Source organism: Acomys russatus, chromosome 29 (genome assembly GCF_903995435.1).
Source record: "Acomys russatus chromosome 29, mAcoRus1.1, whole genome shotgun sequence".
Classification (NCBI taxonomy): domain Eukaryota; kingdom Metazoa; phylum Chordata; class Mammalia; order Rodentia; family Muridae; genus Acomys; species Acomys russatus.
Genome location: NC_067165.1, coordinates 43,444,144 through 43,468,830, shown reverse-complemented (window position 1 = coordinate 43,468,830; position 24,687 = coordinate 43,444,144). Strand labels below are relative to the sequence as shown.

Sequence of the window (24,687 nt, the reverse complement as noted above, 5' to 3'; positions counted from 1 at the left end):
CGGAAAGGGTGCCCACACCAAGGAGTCAGGAGAGACAAGTAATGAGAAATAAGTTGAGGATGCACACAACCTGAGGAGAGAGGGGTCCAAGGTCAAGGATAGAGAAGCAGAGATGCTAAAAGATACAGGTAGGGAGAGGAAGGCTCGCTTGTCTGGGTAGGAACAGGGACTTAAATCACAAAGAGAGGTGGTGTTAGGGGGGAGGTGTGCGGTTGGGTGGCTGGGGTAGGGGCCTGTGGATTTTTAGCTAGGGAGAATAATTCACAGAGTAACAGGATGGACCACACCCCCACATCCACCCCCCACCCACCCACCCACACCCTCACACCCCCTCCCTAGTTTTAGTTTATAGTCTTGAATGGGCAGCTGATGAGTCTGGCGTAGCTTGTGGCTCCACCCAGTGTCCCTTGTTGGTAACTGCGCCATGGACAGTCCAAACCCGTATCAGCCTAGCGGCCAGTGGCCAGGGCAGCTTCGGTGGTTTTTTTGTTTTGGTTTGATTTTTTTTGAGACAGAGTTTCTCTGTGTAGCCCAGTAGAAAAGAGTCTATTTTCAATAAAGGGGGAAAATAAAATTAGTAAAAAAGTTAAATAAAATAGAACTTAAAATCACTTTTAGGTGGGCATGGTGCTGCACGCCTTTAATCCCAACACTCGGGAGGCAGAGGCAAGCAGATCGCTGTGAGTTGGAGGCCAGCCTGGTCTACAATGGGAGTCCAAGACAGCCAAGATAACACAGAGAAACCCTGTTCCAAAACACAAACAAAAGGAGTCAGAGGCAAGCAATTCTCTGTGAGTTCAAGGCCAGCCCGGTCTACATAATGAAGGCCAGCCAGGGCTGCAGAAAAAACCCTGACCAAAAAAAAAAAGGAGGACTGAAAGTGGAGAGGCTCTGTGACAAAGCCCACTTTCAGCACTCCAGAGAGCCAGGCTAGGGGTGGAAGGAAGTTTTGACGAGTATGCAGTGGGCATCCAGAGCCCACGCTGGGTGTTGCCTATTCACAGGGGAGTGAATGTCCAAACCAACAACGGTGCCACGCCCCTGTACCTGGCGTGCCAGGAGGGCCACCTGGAGGTGACGAAGTACCTAGTGCAGGAGTGCAACGCAGATCCTCACGTGCGCGCACAAGACGGCATGACCCCACTACACGCCGCGGCGCAGATGGGCCATAACCCAGTCCTGGTGTGGCTGGTGAGCTGGGGACCGGGCGGGACGGCGCGGGTGTGGGCGGGGCCTGCCTGGGACTGAGGCGGGGCCTAGCGCGAGCCCCGCCCTCTGGTTCCCCCGCCCCTCCCACCAGGCGAGCTCTGCAGACGTGAGCTTGTCGGAGCAGGACCACGACGGCGCCACAGCCATGCACTTTGCTGCCAGTCGCGGCCACTCCAAAGTGCTCAGCTGGCTCCTGCTGCACGGCGCAGAGATCTCGCAGGACCTGTGGGGCGGGACCCCACTGCACGACGCTGCGGAGAACGGGGAACTGGAGGTCAGGCCGGCCCGAGGGGGCGGGGTGGGGCGGGGCGCGGGCGGGGCTGGGCGCGGTCGCCCTCTGGCGGCTGCGTGCTCTCAGCCTCTTCAGAATGCGGGAGGAGGAGAAGGAGGAGGAGGAGGAGGAGGAGGAGGGACCCAGCTCTCAGTGGTGCCCCGCCTCATCTCATGCACCCCACCCTGCCCCTCTACAGTGCTGCCAGATCCTAGTGGTGAATGGTGCGGGGCTGGATGTCCGCGACCACGATGGGTACAAGGCCGCCGACCTGTCTGATTTCAATGGCCACTTCCACTGCTCCCGCTACCTACGAACCGTGGAAACCCTGGTATGACCCAGGAGTAGCAGGTGTGGCGTTATCTTACATCACCGGTTAACCCCAAGAATAAGTGTCTTGCCCTTTTACCAAGAAGGAAGCCGGTAAAGCTTACAGACCCTCTCTTGTAAGGTGTGGTCATGGTCCCATCTCACAGATGGATAAACTGAGGCTCCAGAAGTTGAAAAGGTCACACACTCAGTAAAGGATGGGGTCCCTTTTCCCCCCTCCTGTGCTGAGGGTTGAACCTAGGGCCTTGGGGGTGCTAGGCAACAGATTTACCACTAAGCTACACCTCCAGGTCTCTCCCCATCTGCCTTTTAAATTTACTTTGAGGTAGGATCTTGCTGAGTTGCCCAGGCTTGTCCGGAACTTGTGACCCTCCATCTGTACCCTCCTAAGTAGCTAAGATTACAGCCATGCACTATAGAACCTGGTAGGAGCCATCTCTTTTTTGACTTAGTACAGTTATGCTCACTTTTTAGTTAATTCATAACCAAAAAGACCCACACCAAACAAACAAACAAACAAAAACCAATGTGACTCCTGTAAATTATTTTATAACATGCTTACAAAGCCATGAGGTGACCAGGTGGGACTCAGCCTCAGATGTGGGTGTCTCTAAGCCCAGGGCTCTGCCTCCCCACCCCAGTAAAATGCCTACTCTGAGGCAGTGGAGGAGGAAAAGAGTAGCTCTCACGGCCCCTCAAGGGGACGCTATGAGATAGGCTTCCAGATCAAGTCTTGAGGAGACGAGGCGACCCAAGGCCCTGCTGTGTTTGCTCGCATGTGGGGGTGACCTGGCTGGGATCTGAACGGCACAGCCGGGCCTAGGGGTCAAGGATGGCTGTAAGGCTGAGTGATGAACTTCCCTGAAGAGACCTCCCAGAGTAAGCAACAGGTCATGGGAATCCCGTCACTGGGGGCATACAAGCAGGATGGACACTGTGCCAGGGGTGAGTTCCCTCCAGCTGAGTGTGCAGCTGCTGATGCTGGCTCAGCTGTCAGCACCATTGGTTGGTGAATGCTGACACGGGCAGCACATTACAGGTGTGACCCCAGTTCATCTTTGTCATCTTACTGGCACTTTACACTTGGGGCATGTGCCAGGTACCAGGCCCTGCCTTTGCCCCCAGGGAGCAAATACTGTTATCCCATGAAGAAACTCAGGTGCAGAAAATAGTGGAATATAAGATGCTCACAACCCCATAGCTAGTGAGGAGAGCAGGGGAGAGTAAAGGTATTGTTCCAGGCTGCAAAGCCTGTGTCCCAGCTTCTGCTGTGGTCTACAGAGGTCAGGGCTGAGTCCCCGTGCTGCCCACTAGTGTTAGTCAAGAAAAGAGCACCTCCAGGTTGTCTCCCCTCTAACTCCCCCAGTCATATCTTCTGGGGCTCCCTTTCCTTCACAGCACAGGCAGCATGGCCTGAACCCCTGTAGGCAGCGGGATTTGGTCCCCTCACCCAAGCAGGCCCAGCAGCAGCAATGACAGATCCAAGCCACCGTAGTAACTGGCCCAGAAAAGGCAAACACTAATTACAGGGCCAATGAGTGTGGCTGCTGAGCTGTTACCTGGTGCCAGCCTGCCTATCTTTCCCAGGGGGCCTGTGACACTTCTCAGGCAGGGAGGGGCAAGGGGCAGGGAGGAGTAGCTTTGGTTAGGAGGCAACAGAGGAACAGGCTTGCCGGTCGGTCGGTCGCAGGGACAGCATGGGCAATGTAAGTAGGTCCCTCACCCTAATCTACTCCCAGCAGCGAGGGGGCAGGCCTGCAGTCAGAGGCCCTGCTGGTGGGAGGGAGGATCAGAGAGTTGGCAGCCTCAGCTTGGGCATCCCATTCGGGCCCAGCCTTGACCCATAGCATCCCATCAGGAGGTGGACTGGCGTAGGGTAGGGAGCTGGCAGGTCAAGCAAGTTAAGATGGGGCTGCAGGCCATGGAAGTTGAGTATCCCCTTCCTCCTGCTGTAACAGCCCCTGAGGCCCTCTGCCCACAGGTGCATAGAGCCAAGGCCTCTGCCCAGCCACCAGTAGGGCCACGTGCAGCCCCAACCCTCCTCCTAAGTCACTGCTTCCCTGAGCAGGGGGGAGGACCAGGGGGAGCGGGGAGGGAGTAGAGGGGGTTGGGGGTGTTCTCCAAGGCCTGAAGTGCTGCTGGGAGGGCCTTCTCTTGACTCCCATTCTGAGAAGATGCAGCAGACATGATGGGGAAAGCTGGAAGTGGCTTGGTGGGTTTCTCAGTGAGGACTTGTGGCCGGATCCCCCGGTCTGGGAGGCCTCACCGCACAGCTTCCCGCCTTTCCCCTCAGAGCGTGGAACACCGAGTCCTGTCCCGGGATCCATCCATGGACCTGGAGGCAAAGCAGCCTGACTCCGGCATGTCCTCGCCCAACACCACCATGTCGGTCCAGCCTCTGAACTTTGACCTTGGCTCGCCCACCAGCACCCTCTCCAACTATGACTCCGGCTCCTCCAGCCATTCCAGCATCAAGGGCCAACACTCCACTCGAGGTGAGTGGACTCGTGGGAAGGGGGAGGGGAGACAAAGCAGGAGGCCACGCTGCCCATATCACTCATCACTCAGTGGGCATTGGAAGCAATCACACTCTTACATCCCAGGATACTCCCTGCCACAAAGCCTGCATGGACCCCCACACACAATTATTGCTTTCTGTTCTAAGCTATGAAACTCAAAGGTGCACATATGGACAGGAGTATGTAGTGCACAAGTACACATACACACTTATTCATGCACCTATATTACACAACCAAAACCCTCTTTTCCCCATTACACACATGGCCACCTGCATATGACGTCCCCCCCAGACCAACACAGATAACACTAAAATGCAGAGGGACAGGGTTAAATACACACAGAATATAAAAGCGCTCAGACAGAGCCTGGCGAGTGTGCACACACTGACCACACCCTGAGCCGGAGTCCAACCCCCTGCAGTGTCTGGTTGCCACCACCAGGTGGCCTGCAGAACTGACTGACTGAAGCCATCCACACTCCTGTTCTGCTTGGCCCCTGCCAGGTGGTCCTACTCCCCAGGACCCTGGAACCCAAAACTTCTTGAAGGGTCCCCTTGAAATCTGAGAGCATCACCCTCCTGCCTCCTGGGGAGGCCACAGCAAGCCATCTCAAGCAGCGACCACCCCAGTTAGCCTTGCTGCTGGTTAAACTGTTTGCACTGCTGGGTCGCTTTGGATCTGGGGTACCTTGTGCAAACTTACACATCTTGCTTGCTCTTCCACCCCCCGCCCCGTCCCACCCCCTCTCCCAGGGCTTGCCAGTGCAAGAGCTGCAGACTTACAGAGCTACATGGATATGCTGAACCCAGAGCTGAGCCTGCCTCGGGGCAAAATAGGGAAGCTGACACCGTCACCGTCACCACCACCACCACCACCACCACCTCCACCACCAAGCTTCCCCCCACCCCCGCCACCCCCAGGCACCCAGTTGCCCCCACCTCCACCAGGCTACCCAGCTCCCAACCCCCCAGTGGGGCTGCACGCAGATAACATCTACATACAGACCAAGAGCAAGCTTCGCCATGTGGAGGTGGTCTCACACAAGAAGGAGGTACGTACAGACAGCATCCTGTTGGCTGATGGGCTGGCAGTAGGACGGGGGACTGGGCCAATGGGACCTGGCCTGGTTGACTTGTGGTCACAAATGGGGGCTTGGTGGGCCCAGGGCAAGCTCAGGATTGAAGGTCCTAGGCAAGTCTATGAGAGCTCAGGGCTGAACACTGGGGGAGGGGCTGGTGGGGGGACAAAGCCATTCTTTTTTTTTTTTTTTTTTTTTCCTGAGACAGGGTTTCTCTGTGTAGCCTTGGCCGTCCTGGACTCACTTTGTAGACCAAGCTGGCCTCGAACTCACAGCGATCCACCTGCCTCTGCCTCCCGAGTGCTGGGAGGTGGTGCCGCTTTTAATCCCAGCACTTGAGAGGCTGAGGCAGGCGGATCTCTGAGTTCAAGGCCAGCCTGGTTTACACAGTTCCAGGACAGCTGGGAGATACACAGAGAGACCCTGTCTCAAAAAACAAACGAACAAAACAGAACAAAAAAGAAAGAAAAGAATAACACTTGAGGTGTCTTCCAGGTGAGGCACTCTGGAAGTCTGACTAGAAGGTGAGAGCCAGGAGGTGGGTGAGGAAGCTGAGCAAACACTAGGGGGCCGTGCTCCTGCTTGCTGGCTAGCTAGGGGTGTAGAGGGTGAGGCTGGCTCCTCTTTCCACCAGGGTTTTTTTTAAAAAAAAAGGCTTGTACCAGCCAGGCATAGTGGCAGCACACGCCTTAATCCCAGCACTTGGGAGTTGGATCTCTGTGAGTTCGAGACCAGCCTGGTCTACAAAGAGAGCATAGGTCAAGGCTACACAGAGAAACCTTGTCTCAAAAAGAAAGAAAGAAAGAAAGAAAGAAAGAAAGAAAGAAAGAAAGGCATGCAGCAATGCTGACCCCTCTCCGGTTCCACAACCTCTGGGTGGGTGGAGGAGCAGGGTGTGAGAAGGGAGGCCTTTGGAAAGGGGGGTGCATGTGCGGGGCTAGAACACCCAAGGCCGGCCGTTGGACTTTTAGATGAAGCGGAGGACCAGAAAAGAGACCAATGTGCTATCAGGGAGACCCAAAGCAAGGCTAGTCAGTGGGACAGGTGAGGGGACAACCTTAGACTACAAGTGGCCAGGTGTAGGGTGGCAAACCCATAGCACAGAGTCATGCCAGAGCCCAGACCTTGCAATTCTCTCCCCAGCCCAAGGCATGCCACCCCAAGGTGGAGCTGAGTGATCAGTTTGCACAGGTGAGCCGGGTCCCAAGGCCCTGGGCGGAGGCGGCATGGGAGGGACACAGCCTCCACAGGGACTCCTTCACTCCCTCCTGGTGCACCAAGCTCTCCCAGATTCTTTTTTCCACTGGGCAGAGGTTGGGGGTGGGGATGGAGCCCCCTTGTCCGGACCACAACGCCTGACTGCCAGGATTTCCCCGTTCCCCTCTGTGGTGTGTTCGTGCAGAAGTGCAGGCGTTCATAGGCTCAACAAAGGGCCCTTTGTGTGCCACTTGCATCTCTTGCCCCCTCAGGCGCGGGAGCCTAAACTGTCGGCTAGAACTGGGTTGAGGGGTGTGCGCCTCCGTGGCTGTAGTGGGTGCCGAAGGGGCGGGCTGACCCAGAAAACAAATCCAGCGTGTCATGTTTCCTGTCACGTGAACCTGGTCCAGTGGGGTACAGAGGGTCTGAGGCCGTAGCAGACACGCACAAACTTGGGTCTAGGTCAGGCCACAGCCCCTACCTGGTCCTTTGGTCTTTGGCTACACCGCCTCTTCTCCCTCGCCCAGTGCAGGCTTTAGCGGGGAGCAATGGAGCGACAAGTGGTTTTGTCACCCGAGCCCACCTGGCCACCCTTGAAACGTGAAGCCTGGGCCCGGGTGTGGTGTCATTTACATGGATAGCGATGAGTTCCAGATGCGGGAGGGGAAGGCCAGGGCGCGACCTGGAAGAGAGGAGGGGTGGACAAAAACAAGCAGTTTCACCGCCCGAGGTCAGGCCCTCTTGCGGTCCTGGCAAATGACTGGGGAGCGGCGGGGGGGCGGGAGGTGGGGGAGGAAGGTAGGGTACTCAGGGCTCTAGTGGAAAGAGACGCGCAGGGGGCGGAGCCGCCCCTGGCGGGTGGCAGAGCAGTGGGGCTCCGTGACATCCCAGCCTTGCTTGGGGGTTAAGCCTGGGATTGGCGGACCTGGGTGATGTCAGGCCGACTGAGCTCGTAGGCGGGCCGCTTGCGGGCCGGGCTGTAACCTGAGACGAAGGGATCAGGTAACGCAGGTGTCGGGTCCGTGCCGCCCCCGCCGCCAGGTGCACAGCGGGGGCCACCGGAACAGCTGCAGGTAGGAGCAGCCCTAAGCTGTGGGCTCCCTGAGCAAGCAGAAGCGTTCCTTTGTACCCGCTCTAGACAGGGACCCCTGAAGGCCGCGACCCCCACCAAGAGGGTTTGAGGAGCCTTGCGCGTTCACGTGCGGTTGGTGGAGCAGCTAGTAGGGTGCAGCCGAGCCCACGGGGCAGGCTAAGTGGGAGCTGTCCCAGTTCAGGCTCCCCCTGGCGTCCAGGCTGGGCCACCCCGCCCTTGGGTCCGCCCCTTCTGGCCTCAGAAGGGGCCCCCTGTGCCCTTGGCCCTAACCCAGACCTCTCCTTGTGAGCCGGCCCATTCACCAAGGTCCTCACGTCCCCTGTACCATTTTGCACGGAGATCTGGGGGTCCAGGGACGCGGCCGCGAGCCCCCGCCCCCAGGCAAAGGGTTGGGAGGGAGGCGCGAGGGGCATCTGGGCCAAGGGTATCATCCGCCACTGTCTTCCCTCAGCCCAGCTCCAGCGACGGCCCCTCCCGGCTGCGCAGGCTGGACAAGGGGCTGCGCAGGCAGGACTCCAGCCGCAAACAGCGCTCGTTCAGCAAACAGCCCAGCACGGGGGACTATTACCGCCAGCTGGGCCGCTGCCCCGGGGAGCCGCTGGCCACACGCCCGGGCATGGCCCACAGCGAGGAGGTGCGTGCCCACGAGCCCGCACCCGCGGGCCGCCGGGGACCGGGTCCTGTCGCACGCACGTCACTCTCTGGCCACTCCGCTCCCCCGCAGGCGGCGCTGCTCCCCGGGAACCACGTGCACAACGGCTGCTCAGCAGACCCCAAGGCGTCCAGGGACCTGCCACCACCACCACCGCCGCCGCCGCCGCCACCACCACCACCGCCGCTGCCTGAGGCTCTGAGTTCGCCGCCACCCGCCCCACCTCTGCCCATCGAGGGCGCGGGCGCAGGGTGCGGGCAGCGTCGCTCTTCGTCGTCTGCGGGCAGTGAGTAGGGGCGGGATGAGGGGTGGGGGCGGCGCCAGCTGCAAAGGGGAGGGAAACCTAGAGACCGCCCCCTCCCCAGCTGCGACTTCCTAGGTCCTTCTTCCTCCTTCCCGGCTCTTCTTTCCAGACCCTACCCTTTTGGTGATAAAGGGAAGAAAGTTTTGAGTTGTTGGGGTCCCGCGGCAGGACTGAACTGAGTGTAGCTTTCGGCGAGGCACCTGCCCTCTCTTGAGCCTTCTTCTTTTTTTAGCTAGGGAGAGCTAGCTCCCTGCTCTGGTGGCTGGTGTTTCTGAGCAGCCTGCTGGAGGGCCTGAGTGGCTGCCCACTCTTTTCCTGCACCCTGCATCTTCGGTCTCAGTGCTTCCCAACCTCCGACCCTTGTTCCTTCACGCTAAGCACAGCCCTGAGCTTTTCTCAGCTATGACAGGACTCTTACCGATCAGCTGTGCTTGGCGGAGAAGGACGAAGACAATGTCCTAGCAACGTATCACGTTTTCCTTTCCTTAGGCTGTGTGTGTGTGTGTGTGTGTGTGTGTGTGTGTGTGTGTGTGTGTGTGTGTGTTGATGGTGACCATGAAAGGCAACTCAGGGCTTGGCATCCTTGCTTTACAAGTTAAACTGGAGACCATGATTGCTGGACAGTTCCTTCTGCCAGAGACCCTGGAAGGTTCTGGTTCTCCCATCCTAGTGAGCAGGGCTCAGTGCAGAAACCTTACTCGGTGGTTCCAGCCCAAGCTTTGTTCCTCCGACCAGACTAGCTGAGCAGTTCCCGTGGAGCCTGTGGTAGTGTGCCCGCTCCTGGCTGAGCATCTGGAAAGCCCCCAGACCATCCCCAGCCTGTCAGTCAACTCTCCTCCCTAGACTTGGGCTGCCCCAGCCAACTCCAATGTCAAGATGGCCGCCCTTGGATGGACCACCCTTGTGGGGCCCCAGTGTGGCCTGAGCCAGGGTCACAAGGGCAGGGGAGCTCCTCCCCTCTGCTCCCCCTCCGGCCCTCCCTGGCCCTCTTGCTGTCCTTGTTTCACCCCAGCCCCCCTTCTTCTAACTTCGCTGTCAATTCTCTCCTCTCGGTTCCTAGAAGTGAGAGTCCTGAGACACAGGAAGAGTGAGTAGCCGCGCGGGCTCACGGCTGAGGCTGAGGCGTGGGGTGGGGGAGGTGGCTTGCCCAGAAAATGAAGCAGAATGGGCCTGGGACTGAGGAAAGGGCTTGCTAGGGCCAGCAGGTGAGAGGACCTGGTACCACTGCCCCCCCCCCCAACACCTACAGTATCTCAGCACCCAGTGCCTGGCTTGCAGTTTTGCTTAAGTAAATGAGCCGGCATGCCTTCCTTCCCTCTGGGATGTGCTCCGGATCACCAGTGCTGGCATCTAGGGACCTTTAATACCACTTTGTTCCTGCCCCCATCCGGGGCACCAAAGACAGCCCTCCCCAAGCACTCAATCACCTCCAGCCAGCCCTGCTGGAAAATGCAAACTCCAGGCCCAGGTATTTTGCATGCCGCTGGCCTGGCCCATCTTCCTGCATGTCCTCTCCTATGTCCTCAGGAAGTTCCTCCTTCCAAGGTCCCCCAGGGCCACACAGCGCTTTGCCATAAATGTTTGCTCCGCTCGCTCACAGTCAGTGTGTCTGCTGTCCGTCCATGGGCGTGGGGCCGGGAGGGTCCAGCTGGGTGGCACTCCAGGGTCCTGAGTCTTATGGCCATGGAGGCTCCAGTCGGCTCAGTCCAAGGGTCACTGGGCTTTGCTGATGAAGGGAGAGTGCCATAGGGAGGCTCCGCCCTAGTGGGGCTGAGCCAGGAAACCTGGGACAAAGGTTGGGTGGCTAGCCAGGTAGAGCTTTGCAGCTGGGCAGCCCATGGTGGGCAGAGATACGCCGGAGTCCCCAGGGCTGGCCCGAGAGCCACCATGAACTCCCAGAGGCCTCCAGGGGGAGGCCGTATGCCCAGTGAGTAAGATCTGGTGGGGTCACCATGGCCTGGGAGCTGATGGACCACCTTTGGGTACCCTGAGAGCTACCTTTGGTATCCCAGGATCTGGAGAGCTAGCTCCCTCTGGGCCCAAAGGTGGGTCCCCGCCTATTTGGCTTCGAGTGGGGGCCTGGGGGTAGGAGGGAAACCGGAATGCTATCCTGCCCACAGCTGAGCACCTCTTCTCCCATGGGCAGGCACCAAGTCTTTCAACATGATGTCCCCAACGGGTGATAACTCGGAGCTGCTGGCCGAGATAAAGGCAGGCAAGAGTCTGAAGCCCACACCGCAGAGCAAGGGGCTGACCACAGTGTTCTCGGGCAGTGGGCAGCCAGCCTCCCAGGTAGGCGCTGGACGGGTGCCCCGCCCGGGCTCCCGGTGCCTGCCCAGTGCTCAGCCTTACCGCTTCTCCCGGCAGCCTGAGTCACCGCAGCCATCACCACAGCCGTCAGTGTCACCAGGGCCATCTCGGGCCAGGAGCCCCACCCCGCCAGCCTCTGGGCCTCAGCCTCTGCTCAATGGCAGTGTCGTGCCGGCACCACCCGCCACCCCGGCACCGGGAGTACAGCTGGATGTGGAGGCCCTGGTCCCCACACTTGATGAGCAGGGCCGGCCCATCCCAGAGTGGAAGCGCCAGGTGATGGTTCGGAAGCTGCAGCAGAAAGTGCAGGAGGAAGAAGAACAGAGGAGGAAGGTGGGTGGGGCGTGGCTTCCTAGAAGTCCACAGCCAGTCCCCCGTGTCACCTCTCAACCTTTTTTGGCTCTTCAACCACCAGCAAAGCTCATTCCCCTTGTGGGGGCGGGGGGAGGGAAGCAGGAATACAGGACACCTTATATATGCTGTCCCCTGCCGTGAGCTGTCAATGTTTATCTAACTCTAGTGTGCCTTCATGTCATCTGGGGCCTTATTAAAGGATATGTGTTGCTCTGGGGGGGGGGGTGTCGTTTCCAACAAGCTCCTGGGTGGACCACACTGAGAGGCCAAAAGAGCCCTTCTGTGTGTCCAGCCTGACTTGAGCTCTGTCCTGGCACGGCCACTCCCCAGCTGCTGTTCTGAGACTTGTTCAGCCTCAGTCCCCACATCTGCAAGATGATTTGGTCATTGAACAAATGTCCCTGACTGCTGTCTATGTACTGTGCTCACGGCTGCATCCTCTGAGGGTTCGCAGTGGGCATAACAAAGCCAGTTATCAAGGTAGCTGTGGAGGTGTGTGTGTGTGTGTGTATCAATAAGCAAATAAGTGCCCCTAAGAGATGATGACTAGAGAGTGACAACTTGAGGTATCAGACAACTGATTTTTATAATACACTAGGTGGTCAGGAGCACTTTGGGCTGAGGGGGCGGGGGTGACGATAGGGTGGGCGGTGGTGACACATAGCCTGAGGTGAGCCTGGAGTGGGAGGCACAGGACAGCTGAGTAGGGAAAGAGTGGGATAAGGAGAAAGACAGGCAGAATGGTTGGTCTGGAAGTCACAGGGGATGTGTCCCTGGGGCCATCTTTAGTGTGTGTGATGACTGAGGATAGCCAGGCCAGGGGCCTAGAAGAAAATAGGCCTGGGGCATGGCAAGCTTGGGGTGCAGTTAATTGAGGAAGTGGGGGTCACCACACTTGTGTGGGAGGCGAACTGTAACGGGTCTACATAGATCTGGTCCAGGAGGTGGAGCTGGGCCCCTTACGTTTTATGAGGCAGGACACTGTAACTTTAGGGGGGGGTGATGCACACGCCTTTAATCCCAGCACTGGGGAGGCAGAGGCAGGCAGATCTTTGTGAGTTTTGAGGCCAGCCTGGTCTACAGAGTGAGTCCAGGACAGCCAAGGCTACATAGAGAAACCTTGTTTCAAGACAAACAAACAAGAAGAGTAGAGTGGCTGGGCGCTGGTGGCGCAGGCCTTTAATCCCAGCACTTGGGAGGCAGAGGCAGGCGGATCCCTGTGAGTTCGAGGCCAGCCTGGTCTACAAAGCGAGTCCAGGACAGCCAAGGCTACACAGAAAAACCCTGTCTCAATAAATAAATAAATAAATAAGTAGAGTGGAGTGGAGGCAGGGTCGGGGGGAGAGAAAAAAAAGCGAAGTAGTCTTTCATCTGGGCATGTGACCACTGGGACTAGAACCACAATAAGGTTGACAAAGGGTCTGTGATGTGGTGACAGGAGAGGAACGCTGGGGTCTGGCTTGGGAAGAGCGGGCTATGGATTGGGTAGGGGAAGGCGGCTCTGTTTCTCTCAGCTTCAACGCCTTTCGCATGTTCTTTGGGTGGTGTAATGAGCGACCAAGTCAGGCGTGGAGACCCAGTCTGCAGGCCTGCCTTCCCTGCCCTCAGGCAGCACCGCAGCCCCAACCAGTGTCCTCTCCCAGCGACCGAAGCGAATTCTGCTGAGAGTCGGAGCCGAAGCCTTACTGCAGTGCACTCTCCCCGCCATCCAGGCGGCTGGTCCCTGAAAACTCAGCCCAGCGGAGCCATTACACCACCCAGGACTTGCAAAAGGCGCCGCCGGCTCTGCTGCGGGAGCTGGGCCAGAGGGAGACGCGCCCCCCTCCCCTCTCTTGTCTTCCCCCCGCCTTAGCTGACCGCTGCCAGCTCCTGTTGCTACCCCCCGGAGGGCTGGAGGTACTCCCGCGAACACAACGCCATCCTGGGGCCCTTTGGCGAGCTCATGACCGAGGCTGACATCCTCCGCATCGAACAGCAAATTGAGAACCTGCAGGTGCTGCACAAGGCCAAGAAACTGGAGGCGCGGCTGGAGCAGCTGGAACTGGAGTTGGAGCAGCTGCTACCGATCTCGGCCGCCCTGTCGGCACCACGCTTCACGGTCGACCCGCGCCGCATGCACGGCCGCGCAGCCAACCTGCCCGCTTGGTGCAACAAGATCTCCACGCTGCTAAAGAGCATGGCCACGCTGCTGGCCGCGCTAGGCGGCCGGCCTGCGCACCTGGCAGAGCTGCTGGCTGCAGACACTGGCCAACCGCTGGCGCCGCTGCCGGACGCACCCTCAAGGCCCGGGCCACTCTGTTTGGGACGCTCTCATTCGCTCAGCTGGTGCCGGGAGGCCGTGGCACGGGAGATCCTCGAATGTGGCGTCTCGGTGCAGGACCTCCGCGCGGCTTACGAACTACGCACTCAGGGCGCAGCACCCACTCATAGCCTGCGTCGCAAGCTCCCTCAGCCCGCCAGCACCCCGGACCGGGAGCCCATCCTCGAGGAGGACTATGTGGCTATCGGCTCCAGTGAACCGAGAGCCGCCATCGCCAATGGCCTGTGGGCTACAGAGGAGCCTCTGGACACTCTGGACCCACAGGAGCCATGTGACAAGGAGGAATCTCTTCCGGAGCCTGAGCAGCTGGCTAGCAGACTACCTCTCTCCACCGAGCTGCCTGGCGTCCAGGACTACATCGACATGCGCAAGGAGCGTATCGTCTATCTCTTCCTGGAGCACTGGCGCAAATGGACCTTCCAAGGACCCGGGCGGCATGCCCAAGCGCGCCTGCGCAGACTGCTGCCCCGGGTGGTGGCCTCTGGAGCCGGCCCCCTCCCAGAGGCAGAAAGCACTCTCCAACAACAACCAGCTGGTGAGGACAGTGGCCCTGAAGAGCGGCTGCTACAGCTGCTGAAGCAGCGACAGGTGGTGGGCAAATTGCTGGGCCACTGGAGGAGCCTAATAAGGCAGGTGCCGGTGCACCAGGCACCCGGCTCCAAGCTTACACGTGGTCTGTACTGGCCTGAGCACTTCCTGCCACCACTCGATGGTGGCGCTCCTCGGAGCTACGACAGTCTTACCCTGGATCTTTTCATGTTAGGCTACTTCCAGTTGCTGGATATGGGCCTGAGCCGCGAGGAACGGAAATTTCGCCACCTACTGTGCTACGAAATGTTCGACCGTCTGGGCAGCTACCCGTGGGAGCTTATCCGCCAGTTCCACCGCGCAGTGCTTGAGGAGGTGGAGGCTGGTACGCGAAGCTGGGAAGATGGCTTTGAAGACCTCAGGCGACAGTTCTTTGGAGACAGCCCCGAATCTGAGCCGCTTCCAGAAGAGGACCAAGAGGGAAAAAAAGAAAGGGAGGAAAAGGAGGAGGAAAAACTGGAGGAAGAGAAGGAGGAAAAACTAGAGGAAAAAGAGAAAAGAGAGGCGGAGAAAGAAAAGGAAAAAAAAGAGGAGGAGAGAGAGGAGCCCACCGAAGAAGAATCCGCTCTTGCTCAGTCACAGGGCCCTCTACAGGGGCAGTCAGAGGACCCGACCCCTGCACCGGGGCAGTCAGAGGACCCGACCCCTGCACCGGGGCAGTCAGAGGACCCGACCCCTCCACAGGGGCAGTCAGAGAACCCGACCCCTGCACCGGGGCAGTCAGAGGACCCAACCCCTGCACCAGAGCAATCAGAGGACCCGACCCCTGCACTGGGGCAGTCAGAGGACCCAACCCCTGCACCGGGGCAGTCAGAGGATCCAACCCCTGCACGGGGGCAGTCAGGGGACCCAACCCCTGCACCGGGGCAGTCAGAGGACCCAACCCCTGCACGGGGGCAGTCAGGGGACCCAACCCCTGCACCGGGGCAGTCAGAGGACCCAACCCCTGCACGGGGGCAGTCAGGGGACCCAACCCCTGCACGGGGGCAGTCAGGGGACCCACCCCCTGCATGGGGGCAGTCAGGGGACCCAACCCCTGCATGGGGGCAGTCAGAGGACCCAACCCCTGCAAAGACGCTGCCTCCCACTGCACCTCCCCCAACCTCAGACCTGCCTAGCTCAGAACCCCTAACTGAAGAACCCTTGGGGCTCGTGACCGAGATGGGCGAATTCAGCAACGAGGACATCTGCCGCTATATTGATCGCAGCTTCTCCTTTTGGAAGGAGAAGGAGGCAGAACTCTTTGACATCTGACAGCAAATGTAGAGTTTAGTTTTGTGCCTGGATGCCTGTCTGATACCTAGCGGCCAGAATCAGAGAAAACCAGAATTTCAAGGAGCCTGTTCTCTGGGATCTTTGAGGTCCCTGGGAGTGAGGAAGTGAGGCAGGCGTTTGTGAGATTGGAGGGGCTCAGCACAGGGCAAGTCAGGTGTTTCTCTGAAGCCAGGCAGCAGAAGCATCCCGAGTTAAGGGACTCTGGGCTTCCCGAGGCAGTGAGGGTTGGCTTCTCCGTCGTCTCTGGTTTTTCACTGGAGTTTGCAGCTACCTCCTTGGGCCACCTGTGCAATGTTTTGTGTGGTGTGTGATGTGCACAGACCCTTCACCTCTGTAACATCCAAGGAATAAAACACTGTCATGGGATGTGTTGGTACCCCTCTATAGCCCCATAGTTGTGGAGCCTTCCTGGTCCCACTAAGAAAAGAGCACACATGGGCCAGCAGGTCTTCCACACGGGAGCCAGAGGCAGCCTGTGCCTTCCTGAGCTGACCAGGTTTGTGTGGTCGCAAGTGTACATCCACCTGGAGATGCTGAAGACAGACTCGGGGCCATCTAGTGTCCTGCTTTTTCGGGAAGTCAGGACCCAGCTACCTTTCTGCCGTTCCTTTTTACCTCCTCTGATCTAAGCGGCTTTACCTCTCAGAGACTGGTTGGGTCACTGGTGAGCAGGAGGCCTCTTCTGAGTGCCTCTTGCAAACACAGCTCTATTCTGCTGTCCCTGAAATCTCCATGTCCCCTGGTTAAGATGTGCATGCCCCTGACCTGGGAATCTCAGGCCCAGCTGCTCCTGATGCGGTGCGGTTGTGTTCTTTCAGGAGGAAGAGGAGGAGGCCCGGCTGGCCAGCCTGCCTGCCTGGAGGCGGGACATTCTCCGGAAGAGGCTGGACGAGGAGAGGTGAGTGTCGGCAGGAGGCTGCTTGGCCTCGAGTCTTGACCACCGCTGAGGCTGTGGGGCCGCCTAACACTGTCTCTTTCTCATTGCAGGGAGCAGAAGCGGTAAGTATGGCTCTGGCCCAGCCCAGCCCCCTCTTCCCACCCCAGGCCCCCTCTGCTGCTCCACGCAGCCCATTACTTCAGTCCTTGCCCATAACCCTTCAGTTCCCAATAATGACCCAAGACTGTTAATTATTTAGCACCTACCCCTCAAAGTCTAGCTCCGATGCTCTGATTACCCTCTTAAGTTACCTAGACCCCATCTCCTTTTATCATAGCCTTTCACCACGTGTGTTAGCACACACCATTGGTAGGTATAGGCAGGAAGATCAGGAGTTCAAGGCCAACCTGACCTACATGCGACCTTGTCTCAAAACAACAAAAACCTTACCCATTCTATCATACACAGTACTGGGTTTTGTTTTTTGTTTTTTTTTTTGTTTTTTTGTTTTTTCCTTTTCTTTTTAAATCATGTGTGTGGAGGGGAAACATATGAATGCAGCAGACATCTCCAATCCCCTGGAGCCAGAGTTACAAGTGGTTATGAGTCACCAGATGTGGGTTCTGGGAATTGAGCCTCAGTCCTCTGAAAGAGCAGCACAGGATCTTAACTGCTGAGCCATCTCTCTAGGCCCAAAACTCTTATTTTAATCCCAGGACCAATAAACTCAGTCACCCACACATGCGCTCCCTTCAACTTAATTTCTGCACCCCAGGAATCTAGTCCTGCGCTGTCAACTAGGGATATAATGTGGACCACATATTCAATTTAAAATTTTGTAGTTGCCACACCGAGAAAATGTTTTAAAATATAGGTGAACTTCATTTTAATATTTAACTGGGCTAGGTGTTTCATGAGCGCTGTTAACGAGCTCAGTCAGTAGGCCGCTTGCCCAGCATACAGGAAGCCCGAGCTCCTGTCCGAGTCTTGGGCCTGGAGAGATGGCTCAGTGGTTAAAACACTTGCTGCTCTTTCAGAGGACTCAGGTTCAACTCCCACCCACAAGGCAGCTCAAAACTCTCTGTAACTCAAGTTCTTTTTTTTTGTAACTCAAGTTCTAAAGGATCCTGTGGCACCAGAATCTTCCTTGGGCCCCAGGCACACATGTGGTGTACAGACCTGCATGCAGGCAAAATACCCCCACATATCCAACTAAATGGAATTAAAACAACAACCCTAGAGTGATGGCACAGGAGTGTGGTTCCAGCAGGCAGGACGATGTGATGTGAAGTTGGAGGCCAGCCTTGTCAACGTAGCAAGTTTGAGACTAACCTGCCATACATCAAGACATCTTCCCCATATATTTCACACACACACATGTGTGTGTATACATATATATATTTTTGTTTGTTTGTTTGTTTTTGTTGTTTTTGTTTTTGAGATAGGATTTCTCTGTGTAGCCCTGGCTGTCCTGAACTCGGTTTGTAGACCAGGCTGGACTCGAAGTTACATAGATCTGCCTGCCTTTGCCTCAGCTGGGCAGTGGTGGCAACTGTTCCTGACCCCTTTAATAAAAAAAATTTAGCTGGGCATGGTGGCTTACACCTTTAATCCCAGCACTCAGGGAGTCAGATTAAGGGCATCGATGTGTGTTCCAGGCCAGCCTGGTCTACAGAGTGAGTCCAGGACAGCCAAAGCTACACAGAGAAACCCTGTCTTGAAAAAAAAAACAAAACAAAACAACAAATTTAGTTCTCAACATATCATCGCCATGGAGTTGAACGTTTCGATTGCTCCATAACCAAATAGGACAAGTGGTGGCCCTGTCAACAGAGCAGATCTGCCCTTACGGTTTCCCAGAGTTGGGAGTTAAACCTTGAGTGTTGTAGGCAGGCACTCTGCCGCAGAGCTAACCGCCAGTCCCTAGCCTTGTGTTCTGAGCACCTGTCCCTAGCTAGCTCGATGGCCTGTTCCCCAGTAATGAGATCCCCCCAGCATCTCAACCCTATTCCCTGGCCATTTAGATTGACAGCTCCCTAACAACTCAAGTCCTGTCTCCAATGACAGGCCTCCTGTCACTGATCCCCTGAACTATGTAACATTCAATCCTCTCACAGGGCCACCTAATGACCCAGTGCCTCTTTCCAGTAACACTCTTCCACAAAAATAAACCAACTTCAGCCTCCACTTATCCCTCTTCCTCCAATACGAGCCCTGGGTCCTAGGTAGAGTAGGCCCTGCCCTGCCCTCATGAGCTCCCTCCCTGCCTGGCGCCAGACATCACTGAGTCTTGCCACCCATAAACAGAAAAGAGGAGGAGCGACAAAAACAGGAGGAAATTCAGAGGGCGAGAGAACAGTCAGAGAAGCTGCGGACACTGGGCTACGACGAGGCCAAGCTCGCGCCCTGGCAGCGACAGGTCATCTTGAAGAAGGGAGAGATTCCAAAGTAATAGGAGTCTTGGCCTCTGGTGTAACCTCACAAGTTCTGAGAGATGGGGAGCGGTCCCCAGCCCCCCACCCATCCTGTCTGGTTGGTGCAGAAGGCCTGGGAACCTTGAGGCTCTTCCCTTCGGTGCCGGAACCCTCCCTACACCCCTCCCTGGCTCCATATCCCCAGCCCTGCTGCTGGCGTGCTCTTGCTGTCGCCTGGAAAAAGTGCCCAAGCTGCTGACGCAAAAGAAGAAAAAAAAAAAAAAAAAAGAAAAGAAAAAGAAAAAGATGCTGCTTATTTGCATGCTTACTTACATATATTTGCATGTTCATTAACCCAGTGCTGAGCTCTCCCCAGCCCCCGTGGGTGGTGACTTTCCCTGCAGGGCCCACACCCTTCTGCAGCCCCCTCCCCCGCAGCCCGGAACCCGCATTGCCGGCGCATCCTGGGTGGAGGCAGACCCTGAGCTCGGGGAAGGGGTTTTCCTCCCTCGGCGACCCAGATCTGTGCTGGCTAACGTCGCGCTGCATTTCTCATCCCCGGTGAGGGTTTCCTCTCAGTCATTTGTTTACCAGAAAGGTTGAAACTTGCCTATGGGGCGGAGCTGCCGCTCCCGAGAGGCCCCTCTTTTACACCGCCCCCCCCATCCACGCCCCAATTAAGCCTTCCAAGTCCCCAGCCAGGACCTTTGCTCCCTTGACCCTTTCACTGCCCCAGTGATGTGAGTGGAGGGCCAGGGACCTCTGCACCTAACCCCATTCCCCCCACCTCCTTCCTTCCCCATTAAACCTCTATCCGCCAACTGTGGCTGTCATTCACTCTCACTCGCCGTCCTAGTGACTTTCTCCTTCTAAAGCCACTTGGTTGTGGCGGACAAGGGAGGGGCTGGCGTGGGAGTCAAGGAGGACACTGGTTTCCACTGTGTGCCTCAGGTCCTGACCCGTCAGGACCCCCAGCCCACTCAATACCTCGGGGAACAAAGGGAACCAGGGCGCCCCTTAATACCCCTAAACCCCACTCAAACCACCAAGAAGCTGCTTTTCTTAAGATATTTAATACCAAGTCCAAACTCAGGCTAATTAGCAGCTGAGCAAACAATCACTTGGCCCCTTCTGGTTAGTTCTCCAGGATGCTTCCCTTAGCTGGAGCTCCGCGCTGCAGGTAAGAAGGGACGAGGCAGGCGGCCCTGCTACGCAGGACCATGCCAGAGGGGTTAGTAAGTGACATAAAATGTCTACACGCATAAGTAACAATACTTAAGGCTCCTTCAAAGGTCACTGTCACATTACGGGCCACGCTGCAGGCGGCTGCGCAAGTCCTCAGCACAGCCTTCCAGCCCCATACGCTCCAGGGCCGCATAGATGGCACCCAGACCTGCAGGCTGCTGCTGGCGCCAGCGCTTGAGCATCTCATACTGCTGGTCTCGGAAGCGGCAGATCTCCACTTCCACAGCCTCAATTTCCGCCTCGCGTAGCCCCAGTGTGCGCACGAACTCCTTCCACCGTCTTGCGGGAACGGCATCCATCACGTCGTAGATCTGTGGGCCAGGCTGGAGCACAGCAGCCGGCGAGCCTGCAGGGGGCGCTGGCGAGAGCGGAGGGCCTGGGGGTGGGGAGCGGAGGGCGGGGAGAAGGGCAAGGACTTGAGGATGCTTTCTGCCAGAGGGCCTAAGGAACCTCTCTGGGCAAGGCAGATTATCACCCAGTGAGGACAGGAAGCCCCCCACCTTGGATTTGGAAAGACAACGGCAAAGCTCTGCCAATACCATCCCTTACCAAGAGTTCTGTCTGGCAGCTGATTCCAGGGTTGTGAGGCCTGGCGGCAGGCCACCTCCTGAGTCTGGGACAAACCAGTGGTCCAGCTGTTGCCTACCAACTGGACGGTGGTGCAGACTGTCCCGGTACTGGCTGGAGGGGCCAGGAGGGGGTGTGTGCTGTCTGTAGTCTGAAAGGTGAGAGGCTCCAGGTCAGCCGTGTCTCTCTAGTCAGACCAGAGAGGCCCCTTTGCTAGTCTCTGGCCAGGGGTGGCCAGTCCCTGGCTCAGGCAGCAGAATCCCCTCCCGCAGGCTCTGCGCGGACACACCCCTGTGGCCCAGAAGAAGGGCCACTGTGTTTGGAAGTCTGTCCCCAAGTCCTCTGGGTATTCATCTCTGGGAATGTCAGGCCTGCAGCTTGTCTGACCGCAACAGACAGAGAGCAGGTGTTACAGCTGGTCCTTTCCAACAGTAGCTCTCAGCACATCTGTCTGTTGGGTCTAACCTGTGCTAGCAATCATGCTGAGCACCAGGGATTATAACTCCCCTAGTTCCAGAAGCCAGAATTCTTCCCAGTACTAAGATGATTACCTGTGGTGAGGTCAGGGTCTCTGTTCCAGCTGCGTCTGCTACTAGGGACAGAGAGGGCCCAGTCAGCAACAAGGCAAGGCCCCTGCACTGAGTGCTGGTCCAGGGCCTCTTGAGCTATTTTTATTTTTTATTTTTTGGTTTTTCGAGACGGGTTTCTCTGTGTAGCCTTGGCTGTCCTGGACTCGCTTTGTAGACCAGGCTGGCCTCGAACTCACAGCGATCCGCCTGCCTCTGTCTCCCAAGTGCTGGGATTAAAGGCGTGCGCCACCACCCCCACCCCCGCTCCCACCCCCACCTGCCACCGTCAGGCCTCTTGAGCTCTTTTGCACCTCACACTCCTCCTCTCAGCGTCCCCTTCTGCACGGGGCGCTCTAGAGCACCCATCCTTAGACCAGGCTGACTTGTAATGCAGTATATAGGTAGGGCACGTATGGACTTACCAGGGGCCACAGGCTTACAAGGCTGCCACCGACAGTATGTACAGATTAGGGTGGCCCCAAGGAGGAACGACGCCCCTAGAAGCACCTGGACCCAAAACACTGAAAGAACAGTAACTGGTGAGTGCCGGCTCTCGGCCACCCCTGCCCCCCACTGGCCCATCCCAGCCCCCCAACACACACACACACACACACACACACACACACACACACACACACACACAGACGAATTCCCACTACTATCACCTACTTTGCTTCCTGCCACAGACTGCAGTGCAAGCATCAGGACAAACGCCACTGAAGCTCCTGCAAAGGAGTGGGGGGGCGGGGCTGAAGGTGACCCAGACTGCCCCCCCCCCCCGCGTTCCCCCCACCCAGCTTCCCCATCTTGTAGGGGGTGGGCTTCTGTCGAGTATTGCTGAAATGTCATTTGGGTGACTAATACTGACCCTCAGTACTGCTTCTAGCTGGAGTCCACAAGAACTGTCTATCTTTAGTTCCTGGGCTGTCCTAGCACCTAGTTAGTGTCTGGGAAGGTAGCAGACACTCAAGGGCTTGTGTGGATGAGCAAATATGGCACCTTCCTGGGCCCCCTCCCCGTTGCAGCCCTGGGAAGAATACTGTAGCACCCCCATGTTCAGAGGGAAAACCTGAAATCTGAACTTGCCGAGGACTAGCAGCAAATCCACTCTGAGCCTGAGTTTCAAAGCTCTGTCAGTGTGACCAAATAAATGATAAAAAAAAAAAAAAAAAAAATCCACCCTAAATATGGGGGTGGACGGGAAATTCTGGCAGAAAGTGAAGGTGTGCCCCTTTGTGTGTCTGCATAACCCCTCACCATCTTGTTTGTCTGAAATGCCCCTTGGTGGCACAGCCAAGCTGCCTACATCTTTTCCACCTCTAACTCCGTATCACCCAAAGTCCCCACGCTGCTGCTCCCAGCCTCCCCTTCCCTCTGGCCCAAGACAGCTGGGAAGTTACGTGGGGCAGGGAAAGCAGCCATGGCCGTGTTTGTAGGAGCCAGGTGGGCAGGAGCCTGCAGAGCAAGAGAGATGGTCTGTGTCAGGACAGGAGGGAGCTGAAAGGCTGCGGCTCAGGGGCAGACAGCACAAAGCAGGACACTCACGAGGTGTCGCGGTCTCACGGTCTGGGCATGAGCAGGTGAAAGGTGAACCATTCCTACATGGCTCAGTGGAGCAGTCAGGAAACCAGCCCGGCGGGCAGCCACACAGAGTGTCCGAGACCGCGGAACAGTTCTCCAGCGTCACTTGAAAGGCTGTCGGGAGTGTGGGAATATGGGAACACAAGGCATGCCAGGACTGCTGACCCTCCCAGAAGAGGAGGCACTGGCTGGCCCTGCAGAGGCCAAGGCATGTGGGGAGGGCTTGGGAGGAGGGTTATGCAGGGTGGGGGTGGGGGGTCAGGAAAGGCATACTGAAGCAGAATGACTACCCAGGCGGCCTCTCTCCCAAAAGGCCAGGCTCAGGCCATCCTTCTGAAAGGGCTTGGCCATGACCATCCTCCAGACCCCTTTGAGCCCTAGGCGGACGGACCCCTTACCCTCTTCGTCACAGACTTGGCAGCGGGTACAGTCGGTCTTGGAGTGGTTTTCCCAGTTCAGGAAGGTGCCCCGAGGACAGGGAAGGCAGGTGGAGTCGCCACAGGGCTCCATGCAGGGGACCTTCATGTAGTGTCCTGTGGAACACCGGGCAAGAGTTAAGAGTCGAAGGCTCCTGGACCCTTCCTACCTGCTCCCTGCCTTTTCTCCCTCCCGTCCCACCTGTGGTTGTCACCCCTGCCTCCCTGGGCCCCCTCCCCAGCCTGTCTCACCATCTCCCACCCTCGACCCACCTCCTTTACCCTTTGCCCTTCCAGCCACTTACCCATTGGGCAGCCCTTGCAACAAAACGGGCCATACCTCTTCTGTGAGTCACGGGCACAGTCACACCTGCCAGGAGTGCTGCCCTGGCCCTGGGCACCAAACAGCAGCAGCAGCAGCTGCAGAAACAGAGCCTGGGGAACAGGTGCTGCTGACCGGGTGTGGCTGCCCCGCAAGGCGACCTCTCCCTCCCAGGCTCCTCTTCCATTCCAGAGGCCCTAGCGTGTGCCTGAGTAAATTCATTGCTCAGGCTCCTGGGCAGAAACACGGTGCCCATGGGTTCGGGAAGTGGGGCCCCGTCTACAGGCGAGGGAGGCCCCTTGCCAGTCTTTTGCCCGTTTCCCCTCCACCCAGGGAGACTGGCCTACCCTGCCCCCAGCCATGACTTCTGAGAGGTGGAGGCCCACAGACCCCACTTTCCCCCGGAGCCTGCGCTTCCTCTCAGCGGAAGGGCGCGGAGGCTCTAACTAGGTCGGGCGGTGAAGACAACGCAGCCCTCAGGGAGGTCGGAGTTGAAAGCGCCCCCCCCCCCCCGCCCTCCCTGCGAGGCTTAGCTCCAAGGCTGCCGCTAAGGTTCCAGGCTGTTTCCTGGCCTCCCGCAACCCTGCTCACCTGAATCAGGCAGCCCTGCTGCCGTGGCTCCATGACGGTCTGCACCGCCTGGGCCCAGCGGGTGCCGCTCTCTGGTCGTGCAGACCGGGGCTTCCCCGCTAGCCCAGCCCCTGTGTTCCCAGAGCCGGGCCCGCCCGTGGCCGCCCGCCCGCGCCATCCAAAACAGCCCGCTTCAGAGAATGGCCAGGGTAGGGTCTGTCCCTCTTTTGAAGCTGAGGGGGTAGGGCCCCTCTACCACACCCAGACCCTCCCTGCTGGTGTGGTGCACATTCCACACTGGAGGGTGACACAAGCTTTGACTAAGCTCTTATGGAACAAAGCTGCACCCTGAGTCCTAGGTCCAGCCCTGAGAACCACAGCCTTGAGGTGGGTCCAGGAAAAGTGACTTTTGTCCAGGTCTCAAGTACTTGGGATGGGGTGGGCAACATATGTAGACACAGCTTTGAGTTCTAATAATCTCTAGATTCTAGAGTCTTGAAGATTCAGCAAGGGCAGGACCAAGAAAGCATTTCCTGGGGGTTCCAATTAATAGTGGCCTCTTGTCAGTGGTGGCAGGGAAACAAGTTTGGTCTGGGGTGTGGGCCCAGATCTTCCACAGGGGCCCT

General features: G+C 57.6%; 2 protein-coding genes across 3 annotated transcripts in view; one reads left to right on the top strand and one right to left on the bottom strand.

The window, feature by feature from the left end:
• Espn (espin) overlaps nucleotides 1–18,888 on the top strand; it is a 29,483-nt gene extending 10,595 nt beyond the window's left edge. Inside the window, exons 3-15 of one of the 2 annotated variants that reach the window (XM_051171663.1) lie at nucleotides 1,005–1,191; nucleotides 1,301–1,483; nucleotides 1,680–1,811; nucleotides 4,104–4,305; nucleotides 5,082–5,380; nucleotides 8,149–8,331; nucleotides 8,422–8,635; nucleotides 9,714–9,740; nucleotides 10,800–10,945; nucleotides 11,021–11,296; nucleotides 16,319–16,398; nucleotides 16,488–16,499; nucleotides 18,685–18,888. In XM_051171663.1, coding sequence (XP_051027620.1) covers nucleotides 1,005–1,191; nucleotides 1,301–1,483; nucleotides 1,680–1,811; nucleotides 4,104–4,305; nucleotides 5,082–5,380; nucleotides 8,149–8,331; nucleotides 8,422–8,635; nucleotides 9,714–9,740; nucleotides 10,800–10,945; nucleotides 11,021–11,296; nucleotides 16,319–16,398; nucleotides 16,488–16,499; nucleotides 18,685–18,829 — 2,086 coding nt within the window. In that variant the 3' untranslated portion in view covers nucleotides 18,830–18,888. Of the gene's footprint in view, nucleotides 1–1,004; nucleotides 1,192–1,300; nucleotides 1,484–1,679; nucleotides 1,812–4,103; nucleotides 4,306–5,081; nucleotides 5,381–8,148; nucleotides 8,332–8,421; nucleotides 8,636–9,713; nucleotides 9,741–9,768; nucleotides 10,581–10,799; nucleotides 11,297–16,318; nucleotides 16,399–16,487; nucleotides 16,500–18,684 lie in introns of those variants that run through there. The other variant, XM_051171665.1, reaches the window with a different exon arrangement.
• Nucleotides 18,889–19,777: 889 nt separating this feature from the next.
• Nucleotides 19,778–23,760, bottom strand: Tnfrsf25 (TNF receptor superfamily member 25). The gene is given in 10 exon segments (XM_051171208.1): nucleotides 19,778–20,412; nucleotides 20,586–20,769; nucleotides 21,155–21,192; nucleotides 21,595–21,693; nucleotides 21,842–21,897; nucleotides 22,573–22,627; nucleotides 22,718–22,867; nucleotides 23,152–23,286; nucleotides 23,475–23,624; nucleotides 23,627–23,760. Coding segments are annotated over 10 exon segments (1,305 nt in total). The 5' UTR covers nucleotides 23,748–23,760; the 3' UTR covers nucleotides 19,778–20,095.
• Nucleotides 23,761–24,687: the final 927 nt, after the last annotated feature.